General features: G+C 35.5%; 3 protein-coding genes across 3 annotated transcripts; all 3 read left to right on the top strand.

Annotated features, from left to right (window-relative positions):
• The first annotated feature begins 2,038 nt into the window (after window positions 1-2,038).
• LOC106341274 (ferritin-3, chloroplastic-like) lies at window positions 2,039-2,957 on the top strand. The gene is made up of 3 exons (XM_013780078.1): window positions 2,039-2,329; window positions 2,462-2,531; window positions 2,644-2,957. Exons 1-3 carry the CDS (start codon window positions 2,100-2,102, stop codon window positions 2,782-2,784), a joined length of 441 nt encoding a protein of 146 aa, XP_013635532.1. The 5' UTR covers window positions 2,039-2,099; the 3' UTR covers window positions 2,785-2,957.
• Window positions 2,958-3,292: 335 nt separating this feature from the next.
• Window positions 3,293-5,568, top strand: LOC106336807 (eukaryotic translation initiation factor 2 subunit alpha-like). Its single transcript, XM_013775746.1, has 7 exons — window positions 3,293-3,769; window positions 4,299-4,355; window positions 4,441-4,527; window positions 4,599-4,745; window positions 4,835-4,939; window positions 5,021-5,119; window positions 5,220-5,568. Exons 1-7 carry the CDS (start codon window positions 3,386-3,388, stop codon window positions 5,370-5,372), a joined length of 1,032 nt encoding a protein of 343 aa, XP_013631200.1. The 5' UTR covers window positions 3,293-3,385; the 3' UTR covers window positions 5,373-5,568.
• A 1,601-nt stretch (window positions 5,569-7,169) lies between these two features.
• Window positions 7,170-10,083, top strand: LOC106342778 (inactive receptor-like serine/threonine-protein kinase At2g40270). Its single transcript, XM_013781811.1, has 6 exons — window positions 7,170-7,481; window positions 7,571-7,628; window positions 8,358-8,803; window positions 8,896-9,086; window positions 9,201-9,333; window positions 9,406-10,083. The coding sequence occupies exons 1-6, from the start codon at window positions 7,373-7,375 to the stop codon at window positions 9,978-9,980; spliced, it is 1,512 nt and encodes a 503-aa protein (XP_013637265.1). The 5' UTR covers window positions 7,170-7,372; the 3' UTR covers window positions 9,981-10,083.
• The last annotated feature ends 2,028 nt before the right edge of the window (window positions 10,084-12,111 follow it).

Below are 12,111 nucleotides of genomic sequence, written 5' to 3'. Positions count from 1 at the left end.
TTCAACATAAAATTCATCAGGGTCAAGTGACCCACGTCCCAAAGAGTTGGCTCCGCCACTGGTTAGGACTTGTCAGTACCTATCCAAGTCGAGAACAGGACTATACACAACAGTTTCCCAAGTCCCAACGATGAAATGCCAGACTGGGTTGTAGAAAAGAGATTCTACTGTCCAGAACATCCTTGTGTATGTATCCAAGAATATAAAGAGTATCCATGCGCCGCCATTTTTAACAAAATGAACTTTATAACGCAACCAGCCAGTTGAACAGCCTGTTATTGTATTCTTTGATGAACAATGACCGTGCCTTCCACATCATCTTCACACTTTGTATATTGCGCCTCACAGAAGTTTGATGATTGGTTGTTCTTATGTGTATATCGAGAAATATTTTAAATACGTTAAAAATGACCAATTCAACTTTTTTATCTATAAAAAAAAATCTAAATTTTTGAAAAAGAGTTTTGGTCAAATTAGATCATTTTATATCAGAATTTTAGAAGATACATAGCTTAAATTAGATATGTTTCAATTTTTTATTCATCTATAAATATACTTCTCTTTCTTTGTAAATTTAAAACACCTCTAGTTCATTATCTAAGATGAAAAATGATTTTCAACCTTCGCTTATTGGTCTCTTCATAGTTACAGTTCTTCTGTTCGGTTGATATTTATAGTTACAATTTTATTATTATATTCAAAAATCATTTAAAATTAAAGTTATTCTGATATCATATTATTTTATGTACTGATATAATTTTTATATCGAATTCTATAATTTTGGGTTTAAAATTTTTTTCCAGAATAATCAATGATTAAGAAAGAAGATGTTCATACTTTAAGTTTTTTTTCCTTATAAATATGCAAAAAACTCTCTAAGCATATGTTTTACCAAAAACATTAATTTCTATTTAAATACGAAAACTAAAGTTTTGTTTTAACGATTATAATAACAGGAGTAATGACCACTGCTCGAAGACCAGGATATCCTTGTCAACACATATACAGACCGAAAAATGGAAAATGTAGTAGTACGATCATTTGTCAAGCTGAATGTACCAAAGAAAGGAATGGGATTGGTAGGTGCTTTCCGAAACATGTGATCTTGTGCGCATGCATGCATCGTCAAAGGTAGTGCTGGGTTCGCGGGTCAATCCGCCCCGACCCGCCCCGCCCCGCCGCGGATCGAATCATTTTTTCGATTCAAAAACTCGACCCGCATAACCCGCAAACAAAAACTTTTATATCCGCACCCGCCCCGCCAAAACCCACGGGTAACCCGCCAAACCTGCGGGTAATATTAATTATATTAAAAATAGTTATTTTAATTAAGATTGATTATTTTCTAATTATATAATAATTATTTTAATTAAAAATAATTATTTTTTATTTATATAATAGTTATTTTAAAAAATTACTATTAAAAAAAATATATTTATAATTAAAATTATACAAATATTTATTGTTTTTTATATATTTTACGAAAAAATGTTTTTTTTTCAAAAATGTTTTTTTTTTTTTTAATTTGCGGGTTGGCGGGTACCCGCGATTCAAATTCGGCTGACCCGCACCCGCCCCGCTCAAAATAATATCGACCCGCACCCGCACCCGCGATTTAAAAATTTCAAATGGTTCGACCCGTACCCGCCCCGCGGCGGATCAAAAAAGGGGCGGGGCCCGCGGGCAATTATTAAAATTTCCAGCTCTAGTCAAAGGCATAGAAAGAATGAGTGTTTAATTTGATTTTTTTTATCTACATTGGAACTCAAATAATATTTATAATAATACACCTCTTTATCAGAGGAAAAATAATAATATTATTAATTGTTGTTAGTGTTTGTGGCATAATAAATTATATTATGTTACCAAATAAAAATATAAATAACAAATATTAATATGTCGTTCGTCTTTTAACTTTTTTTTTTCTTCGGTAGGGTGAATTAACAAATATTATATTATAATTAGTATTTATTTCATATAAATTTGAAAGAAAAAAATAATATTTTTTTTAATCATCCACGGTCTCATCATCAGCACTCCATCGGTCTTCTTCTTCATCCTTGTCCAGTTTTCTGGCGAAAGCATCTCAACAGTAAAAAATGCTTCTCAAGACGGTTTCTTCGTCTTCCGCTGCTCGTGAGTTTCCATGGCGGAGTCAAAGGACGTTTCTCCTCTGCTATCCTCAGCGAACCTTCCTGGAAAATCTGAAAATCTATCCGTCTCTGTTCGTTTTCCAGCTGTTTGAGGAGGTTAAGAAGGAGCTCGATCTCGTCCCTAGAAGCTCCCACGTCTCGCTCGGTCGTCAAAAGTACTCAGACGAGCAGATCAATTAAGTTTTCGAATCTCACCTCCCTATCTCTTCGAGAGTAGGATTCGTAATCTGGTGGATTAGTTACAAGATTTAGTACTTGAGAATATCTGCTGCTGACGGTTTATCCATCGTGTGGTTGTTGTATTGTAGTGTGGAGTACAATCTCTCGTATGTGTATCACGCCATGTATGCTTGCTCCGATACGCATTTTTGGTTTCAGGTTCTTTAAGGAATCGAGTGTGGAAGAAAGAGAGCACGCTGAGAAGTTGATTCTCCGTGCTTAGATTCGGTTCTAATTTATTTCTTTTGAATGTTTGTGGTGTGATCTTCAGGAACATGGCATTTCAATCAAATGCTTCTGGAACAGTAAAAGCGGCTTCAAGGGAATTAAGGTCTCGCGCAGTGTATCAACGCTAGTTTGTGGGGGGGGTGTTAGGGCATCTGCATCAATGAACCTTAAGTGGTGTTCGTAACTTTAATTTTTTATTATTTTTTTTTTACTTTTTCGTTTGATTTAAAAAAAAAAAAATTAAACAGACCAATCACGGGCCACCACGTAGCGTGGGATCCGCAATACAGTGATGAACCAGATTTATTGGGATGCTGTTAAACAGAATATTTTAATTTTTCTTTTTTTTTTTGGGAAAAGTGTGAACCTCTGCATTGAACCTTCAATGTAGATGATCTTAGTTTCGGAAGGTTTTGTGATGCAGACTTTTTTTTATTTTGATTTTGCATGACCCGAAGAGATATATGACTTTGAAAGTCAGTGGTGTGAATGAGTTCTTCGAGCGCACTATGGTGACTGATGCTACATTTTGAAAGCTTGATTCCAAGACCGGTTCAATCTGAAATGAAATTGAAGTTTTGGTTTAATCCCAAACTGATCATCAAACAAAAGCAAAAAAGGTCCATCCAAACTTTTGGCCCATCTAAAACCTAACTGACTTGCTTTCCCGCAAGACACCAAACGGCACCGTTTAGCTTCACATCTCTGACGTTAGTCGCTCCTTGCTCGTCTCTTATCCCTCTTCCTGATCGCTCCGTCGCTCAAAACCCTAATCCTCTTCAACCATGGCGAGTCAAACCCCGAATCTAGAGTGCCGGATGTACGAAGCCAAGTACCCAGAAGTCGACATGGCTGTGATGATCCAAGTCAAGAACATCGCCGACATGGGAGCCTACGTGTCCCTCCTCGAGTACAACAACATCGAAGGCATGATCCTCTTCTCCGAGCTCTCCCGCCGTCGGATCCGGAGTGTGAGCAGCTTGATCAAGGTCGGGAGAATCGAGCCCGTCATGGTCCTGCGTGTGGATAAAGAGAAAGGTTACATTGATCTGAGCAAACGTAGAGTTAGTGAGGAAGATATTCAGACTTGTGAAGAGAGGTATAACAAGAGCAAGCTCGTTCATTCTATCATGCGTCATGTCGCTGAGACTCTTTCTATCGATTTGGAGGTAACTCAAAATCGAATCTTTAATGTACCTTTGTGTAACCATACATAGATTTGAATAACTAAAAATCGAATCTTTAGTGCAAACTATGTACCTTTGTGTAATCATAGTAGCTTACATTGAGTTTGAGTAAATAAAAATCGAATCTTTAGTGATATTGATTATGCAAATTATGTATATAGTGTAAAGTAGCTACCTTTGTGTAATCATAGTAGTTTACATTGAGTATGAGTAAATAAAAATCGAATCTTCAGTGATATTGATTATGCAAATTATTTACCTACCTTTGTGTAATAATCATAGTAGCTTACATTGAGTTTGAGTAAGTAAAAATCGAATCTTTAGTGATATTGGTTATGCAAATTCATGTATCTAGTGTAAAGTAGCTACCTTTGTGTAATCATAGTAGCTTGCATTGATTTGATTAAATAAAAAATTGAATCTTTAGTGATATTGATTATGAAACTTATGTATCTAGTGTAAATTAGCTACCTTGTTATTATGTACATTGATTTGAATTTATCTATTGCAGGAGTTGTATGTGAACATTGGGTGGCCTTTGTACCGGAAACATGGTCATGCTTTTGAGGTTAGAGTTTGTGAGTTGAGCTTTTGCTGTATTCATGTAGATATTTAGTATTTAGAGATTTTTGTTTTTTTTTTGTTTTGTTCAGGCTTTCAAGATCTTAGTGACTGATCCTGATTCAGTGTTGGGTTCACTCACACGTGAGGTCAAAGAAGTTGGGCCTGATGGGCAGGAGGTATATTACTTTGTTCTCTGGCTTCATTTTTTTTGTTTTTGTTCCTAATCTTGGGATATTTCTATTTGTAGGTGACTAAAGTTGTACCTGCTGTTACGGAAGAAGTGAAGGATGCTCTTGTGAAGAACATTAGGAGGAGGATGACACCACAACCGATGAAAATCCGTGCTGATATCGAGTTGAAATGTTTTCAGTTTGACGGAGTTGTCCACATCAAGGTCGTAAACTCTTATTTGATTATCTATAACATATGGAAAGAATACATCATTTGATTTTCTCACACACATACTTGTAATTTCAATTTCAGGAGGCCATGAGAAAGGCTGAAGCTGCTGGAAACGATGACTGTCCTGTGAAGATTAAGTTGGTTGCTCCGCCTCTTTATGTCCTTACTACTCAGACTCTTGACAAGGTTAGACAATCTCTTATTTTGAAGCTATGTTTTTATCTAATTGTATTTAATCTTGTCAGTGTCTAATAACATAATAAACAGGACCAAGGGATTGAAATTCTGACGGAAGCCATAGCAGCTTGCACCGAGACAATTGATCAACACAAAGGCAAGCTCGTCGTTAAGGAAGCACCTAGAGCTGTGAGTATCTTCTTCTTTAGTTGTTGAACCATCCCAAAGTTGCATATTACAAGAACTAGCTTTCCTTTATTTGTAGAGTCTTAAAATGTGTGTTTGACAGGTGAGTGAAAGAGATGATAAGATGCTGACAGAACACATGGCTAAGCTAAGAATGGACAATGAAGAAATCAGCGGGGATGAAGAAAGTGGAGAAGAAGAAGAGGACACAGGGATGGGTGAAGTTGACATTGAAGGTGCCGGAATCATTGAGTAGAATTCGCCGGTAATACCGTTTTTTTCGACCAATCTTCTTTCTGTCTGTTCGTCCATTATCTCGAGTATTTTTGTTTTAAAAGTAGAAAACATCCGAGAGGTTGTGTGGTGTTTCTTCTTTTTGTGGAGACATGTTTTTCACCCGTTGAGGGGTTTACTCATGATTTTATAAAGGTTTGACTATTTTTGCGGCGTTAGACATTTTTGAGTTTAAACCTGAATAGATTTGGCTATGAGAAGTGTGGCTAATCATCAGTATACCAGAGTTAAATCAGATTTGATCCCTTGAAAGATGCATATAATCTATTATCTGAGATCTTATACTGAGTCTGGTTGATTCAAAGTTTAAAGCTTTACCATCTGAAGTTAAAAAAATAACTATATTTGTTCCAAGTATTCAAAGTGTTCTTTCTATGACAATATATATCCAAGCCCAAAAGAAAACCAAGTTGTTCAGCTTAGCCGAAAAGTTTGACGTTAAGCCCATTTTAAATTTTCTTCATCTTTTCAGGGGGAATAATATAAAATATATTTTTATATTGATTTTCATAACATTAGAACATGAAAATGTTGAGAAAAATAAATACATTATAATATGAAAGTAAAGCAATTTAGTTAGAAAGAATCGTGGGGTTTGCTTGCTGACTAGTAACCTAACAAGGAGGATCCCACATGGTTTTAAGAATTGGGAGACTAAAGAAAGCAACAGCTAAGCAGCCTCCACATTGAACCAGTCATAACTTTCTCTCCTCCACATAATTAAGATGACAAATCATTCCTTCAATCATTATTAACATATCTTCACACCAAATTTACGTGGCATTTTCTATTTTGTTTGCCTTGGTTGAATTTTACAACCGAATAAAAGTTTGTAGGAAAAAAACAAGAAAATGAAGATAGAAACCATTTGCTACGCCACAAGTCTTTTTTTGATGGCAGCTGGCTAATTGGGAGTTCCCTTGTGAACCCTTTTACTACTCTACCACAACATTCTTTGAGACTAATTTGTTGAACATTAAATGTGGCTCTTTCTGGAAAAGTTTGATTTTATGAAAAGACGATAGAAATTTAGAAAAATAAGTCTTAGCATTTGGTAGCCATTGACGTTGTGTACCCGTTTGGGTTTAGATCGGATTTTTAGATTTTCAAATTCTGTTTCCAAAACCTCATTCAAATTTATATATGTTTGGGTTGAGTAAATTAATACTTCAAATTCAGGTATATTATATAACTTTGGCAGAAAATCCAATTTGGATTTGAATTCATTTTAGATTCAGTTAATAATACTTCATATTTTAGTATTTTTAGATATCATATCAAAATAAACCTTGAATTTAGATTTGATAATTTATTTAGGGATTAGATACTTATTTTGGATACTATTTCAGTTTTATTTTTGAATTGAATAATTTTGAGTTTCTTTTAGTTACTTTAACATTCATTTTTGTGAATAATTGTTCATGTTTAATTAATAACACTTCGGGTTCAAATATATCTCGTATATAACCATTTCCAATATTTTTACATAACTCATTTCATTATTTTTTACAATTTGAATCAGGTTCCGGTTAGGATATTTTAGTGGGTATTTTAGTTCGAGTTTCTAGTTTTTCTTCCCGAACCTAGTATTTGGTTTTGTTTAAATTGTTTGGTTTTGATTTTTTCTGTCTTGGAAAAGTAAGTAGTAATATAATTGTATTTTGGTTCGGTTCAGTTTACTAGTACTTGTTAATGTGTTATCGTTGACCAATACTCTTTTTTTTTGGACGTATAGATTCGTTTCCTTATTAGCCTTAACAAGGTGCAACGCGTTTTCCATCAAAAATGAAAAAGTCTTATGCTTCCTTCCTCTCTTATCTTCTCATAAACCCGTCTTTTCGTCAACCTTCTCCCTGATTTTCTGATACTCTGCTCCTAGTTTCAAAATATTCAGATCCATAAACTCTAGATTCCATCATCTTCTTGCGTCATCCTGTTCAACCCTCACGTTCTTACTCTGTCATGAATGAGAAACGAAGATCCACCGTTAGTTCGATACTGAAGATGCGTTCTCTTATGGCTTTTGTAGTCCTGCTCAGCTTCGGCTCGTGTTTTTCGCTTAAGGAAGAAGGTACATCAAGCTTTCTTGCATGTTTTGTCTGAACAAGTTCCCTGAGAATATGTTTTCATCCTCCTCTGTTGCGCTTTGTGTGTTTTCAGGTTTAGATAAAGATAGATTGGAGAAAGATCTATGGTCCGATGAAGACTCAGCAATTCTGTAAGTTTATTTATCTCAACAACTTGAACTTGTAGTTGGTGGTTGGTTGGTAGATCTATAGTTTCTCTAGTCATTCCATAACTTGAGTGACTTCACACACACACACTCTGTATCGTATTTTATGTAGAAAAAAAACCGTTGTTAGTTACAAGTAAGTATTGTTAGTGATTGTTGTGAACAAACGCTAATCAAACAAGAAAAATCTAGAAAATTTAGAGAGCAAAACTCTATTTTGAGGTAAATATATCCGTTATAAGGTTTTAATATTGATTATGTAAATAAATAATTTACAAGTTTTTAAATCCATATTTATACAGCCTAAAAATCCAATATTCATTTTCTTTAAATTTTTTTGAATCTACTAAAAATGGTTTTCATAATCCTAAAAGATATATAATATCGCAGACTAAACCTCATATCTTAGATATCAATCTTGATAACGAGTCAATCTGTCTTGCTCCACAGATATTTAATTTACTTATTGAATCAACACTAAACATGTCGAGATATTTATCATTTTGATCTTAACTTGTTAGGGGGCGGCCCTCAGATTTTGGTGTCTTACACGATTTATTAAAGATTTCAATAATTTGGGGGACTAAAATAATTTTGGGGCATATCTATATATAAACTTTTTCAAACGAATGTTTCGTTAGGATCGGCTCTGACATAACCTTATTTTTGTTGCAATGACATAACCTTATTTTTGTTTTTCTACTTTCTCTGTAGGAAAGCAGTTGGGTTTCACAGGAAAGCACTTGTACCTCGTGAGCCATTAACATATGACAACTTGCCTTCCAGAAGAAACAGCCGCGAGGCTACGCCTGCAGCTGCAACTATCACACCACCATCATCCCCACAACCTTCTCATAAAAATGTCTCAACTCATTCTTCAACAGCTTCGGATCCAGAACCTACGCAAGATGTTTCTACTTCACCTCCTCATCCTCCTCCTCCTCCTCCTACGTCTGCTCCCCATGAAAACTCTCCTACTCTAAGAACCTCTTCGTCTTCTTCTTCAGTGGTTGTTCCTGTAGTTCTTGCCTGCGTGGGCTGTGTTGTTCTCGTCCTCCTTGTAGCTACCGGTGTGTTCTACTTTAAAAATAAAGTAGGGAAGTCAGTGAATCCTTGGCGTACAGGTCTTAGCGGACAACTTCAGAAAGTATTTGTAACTGGTAATAATATTCTCTCATTTTTCACGTTATGTTTGGTGAGTTCACTTAACTTCATATTGTTTCTCAACTAATGTGTGTTTTTGTTTACTCAGGTATCCCAACTCTCAAAAGATCAGAGATTGAAGCTGCATGTGAAGACTTTAGTAATGTCATTGGATCATGCCCCATTGGGAAGCTCTTCAAAGGAACACTATCAAGTGGAGTGGAGATAGCTGTTGCTTCTATTGACACTACTTGTGCCAATGACTGGAAAGAAATTACAGAGATTCAATTCAGGAAGAAGGTATGTTATATTAGTTATACTTTTTATATGTGTTACAAAAAAAAATTTTTTTTATGCTTTTCATGTCTTTGACCAATATAGTCAATCTTATAATTTTTGGTTTCATTATTTTAGATTGAAATGCTATCCAAGATAAACCACAAGAACTTTGTGAACCTTCTTGGCTACTGTGAAGAAAAGGAACCTTTCACCAGGATCTTGATCTTTGAATATGCTCCAAACGGTTCACTCTTTGAACATCTACACAGTGAGTAACCTTACATAAGCCTTAATGTCACATGTTGGTTACATAAGCTAATCTTTTTTTTATTTATTGTAGGTAAAGAATCAGAACACTTGGATTGGGGAATGAGGTTAAGAATCACAATGGGCTTAGCATACTGCCTTGACCATATGCACCAACTCAACCCACCAATAGCCCACACAAACCTCGTCTCATCATCTCTCCACCTCACTGAAGACTATGCTGTAAAGCTAGCCGACTTCACTTTTGGTCCGTCCGAGACAGAGACGTGCAGCAACGCAAACAAAGACACATACTTAAACCCCGAGGACAACGTTTACAGCTTTGGTTTACTATTATTCGAAATGATAACCGGAAAACTCGTGGATTCGGTTAACAAACCAGACTCGGTAGATACAGGGCTAGTTGATTTCTTGAGAGGAGTGAGTCTAGCTAATATGGTTGATCCAGCATTGGAGTCTTATGATGACAAGATTGACAATATAGGCGAAGTGATCAAGTCATGCATCAGAACCGACCCGAAAGAGAGACTTACGATGAAAGAAGTCACCGGGTGGCTACGGGAGATTACTGGCATCTCGCCTAGCGATGCTACACCGACACTATCACCTCTTTGGTGGGCAGAGTTGGAGGTTTTGTCTATGGCGTAAGAGAGAGTTACCAACAAGAATTGTAAGTATGTTGGAAGATGTTTGAATTTTATAAGTGTGTTTTCTACTTAAAAGTGATAAAAAGTTGCTTCTTGCTTCTGTTCATTTTAGTGTATATATTGGAGTTATAAATGAACATGAAAAGCTTATCTTAAATAAAAGAAGACAGATCTAGTAGACAGAAACAAGCATTGCTAACTCGCTTACTTAACTTAAAACATTAGCAAGATCAAGTCATAAAAAGATCACCATTAGTTTGACTTGTCGATCCAACATCTAGCTTCGAGACGCATGTGTCCTGTTCTACCATCACTTGTTTTTCTTACTATGCCTCTACACAGGGGACCTCCACGAGCCTTGAAAATCATGTAGAAGATTGCATTGCTCGACTTAAGCTTCGTACTTGACTCCACATCATCTTCCTTTGTTTGTACCATTACTTTCTTCATCTCAAACGGCGTATAATCACACTCTACAAGACACAAACACCATCAATCAACCAATCAATCAAACAGTATCATTGTTGAGGAAAATAGAGTGTCCTAACCATTTCAGAGCGCCACTCGGAGAACAAAGCAGCTTCAGCATATAGATAAATCCATTCATTGTCTACCAACTCAGATTCTTTCACCTAACAAGAACGACAATCTGGTTAATAATAATTAAAAAAAAAAAGGACAAAACTGAGAGTAGTTCACAAACCTCAACAAGGAGTGGGTTTATCAACACCATCATTGAAAGGCCAATCAGGCATATCAGTTTTATAGAAGTCATCTATAGCATTAAAGTCCCAAAAGACAGTTGCATCTCCAAGGCCTATTACATGAACAATTCTGATTATTATTAATGCAACATACAACAGAAGAAAGAAAGACAGACAAATATATGTAAGTAAAAACTACCTGGTATTTGAGGCTTGATTCTGCATATTTTTGTCAACAGTATCAAGCTTGCCTTCTTCTCCTTGCCTGCATCAGTGACCATGGTTTGGAAAGTGTGCAGTGAGTTGTCTACAGGGTCTATCACCTCTGATGTCGAATAGGAGTTGTAAAGCGAAGCGATTTCAGCGTTCACTTTAACTACCCTCTTCAGCTGGTACTTCTTCCCCTATTATAAAACAAAAAAAAGTCAAAACAACTTTTCACACATGGTAAAAAAAAAATATAAAACAAAAAAGCAAAACCTTCTCAGCATTGTGACAATGGAGTCCTGCCTTTGCAAAGAGTGTGTCGTAAGGAGTGCATCCGCTGGGAAATATTCCATTAAATATATGATTGAAGAAGTCAACATCGAACCCCTACGCACAAAAAAACAAACAAATCTTTTGTTATGAATTCAACAGAGAGAGAGAGAAAAATAAAGTTACTTACACAAGACTCCACAGCTTGAAGGCGATACTTTTCTCGTTCGACAGGATCCATGTCTTCTTCGGAGGAATAAGCTTCTTCTTCTTTTTCTTCCACGGGTGAAGGTTCGTCGAGCTTCCTCTTACGAAGAGGAGGTTCTTGATACCACAGATTAGCTTCGTCCAACATCACATCGTACATCTTTCTGAGTTAGCTCAACGTTTCTTCTACTACACAATCGGACGGAGACAATAAATATACATTCTCCTTTTTTCTAAGGTTTTTTTTTCTAGTCCCAAGTTATTGTTTTGTTTTGTTTTTATATTACTGCTTAAACTTTATTTTCATTCTAAACAAGCCCCTTATTATTTTCGAATCACAACACATTGATATATATGGGATCGATTCTTGGAACTGCTTGACATCAAAATCTTTTAAATTGCCAAGTCCAAATGCTTCTAACATAAAATTTACAAAAATGCATCTAACATATTTTTTATTAGGATGCTACTATAACATAAAAAAGGTCATAATAACATTATCTTATATATTAAAACAAAAGTCACAACTTTGATTCATGTGTGATTTTTTAAAAAATTGGACCTAACGGACATATTCCTAAAAAGTCATGTTACATTTAATTTATAATCTTATCTTTTAAATTTTGGGCTTACCAGAAATTTTTATTGGACTATCAATAATTGAATTTAAAGAATAGATGATCCATTGGATTTATAGATAATATAAATTAAATAGATATAATTTAATGTTGTAATACTATACCT

This window comes from Brassica oleracea, chromosome C4 (assembly GCF_000695525.1).
Source record: "Brassica oleracea var. oleracea cultivar TO1000 chromosome C4, BOL, whole genome shotgun sequence".
NCBI lineage: Eukaryota > Viridiplantae > Streptophyta > Magnoliopsida > Brassicales > Brassicaceae > Brassica > Brassica oleracea.
Note: the sequence above shows the minus strand (reverse complement) of the source record. Positions and strands in the feature narration are given on the sequence as shown.

Excerpts from the sequence above, each read along its gene's own strand:
- LOC106341274 (XM_013780078.1), top strand. The coding sequence starts at position 2,100 with ATGCTTCTCAAGACGGTTTCTTCGTCTTCCGCTGCTCGTGAGTTTCCA. Across the intron at positions 2,330-2,461 it reads TACTCAGACGAGCAGATCAA|TGTGGAGTACAATCTCTCGT; the intron begins TTAAGTTTTCGA and ends GTTGTATTGTAG. Across the intron at positions 2,532-2,643 it reads ATACGCATTTTTGGTTTCAG|GAACATGGCATTTCAATCAA; the intron begins GTTCTTTAAGGA and ends TGTGATCTTCAG.
- LOC106336807 (XM_013775746.1), top strand. The coding sequence starts at position 3,386 with ATGGCGAGTCAAACCCCGAATCTAGAGTGCCGGATGTACGAAGCCAAG. Across the intron at positions 3,770-4,298 it reads CTCTTTCTATCGATTTGGAG|GAGTTGTATGTGAACATTGG; the intron begins GTAACTCAAAAT and ends TATCTATTGCAG. Across the intron at positions 4,940-5,020 it reads CTACTCAGACTCTTGACAAG|GACCAAGGGATTGAAATTCT; the intron begins GTTAGACAATCT and ends CATAATAAACAG.
- LOC106342778 (XM_013781811.1), top strand. The coding sequence starts at position 7,373 with ATGAATGAGAAACGAAGATCCACCGTTAGTTCGATACTGAAGATGCGT. Across the intron at positions 7,629-8,357 it reads GATGAAGACTCAGCAATTCT|GAAAGCAGTTGGGTTTCACA; the intron begins GTAAGTTTATTT and ends CTTTCTCTGTAG. Across the intron at positions 9,087-9,200 it reads AGATTCAATTCAGGAAGAAG|ATTGAAATGCTATCCAAGAT; the intron begins GTATGTTATATT and ends TCATTATTTTAG.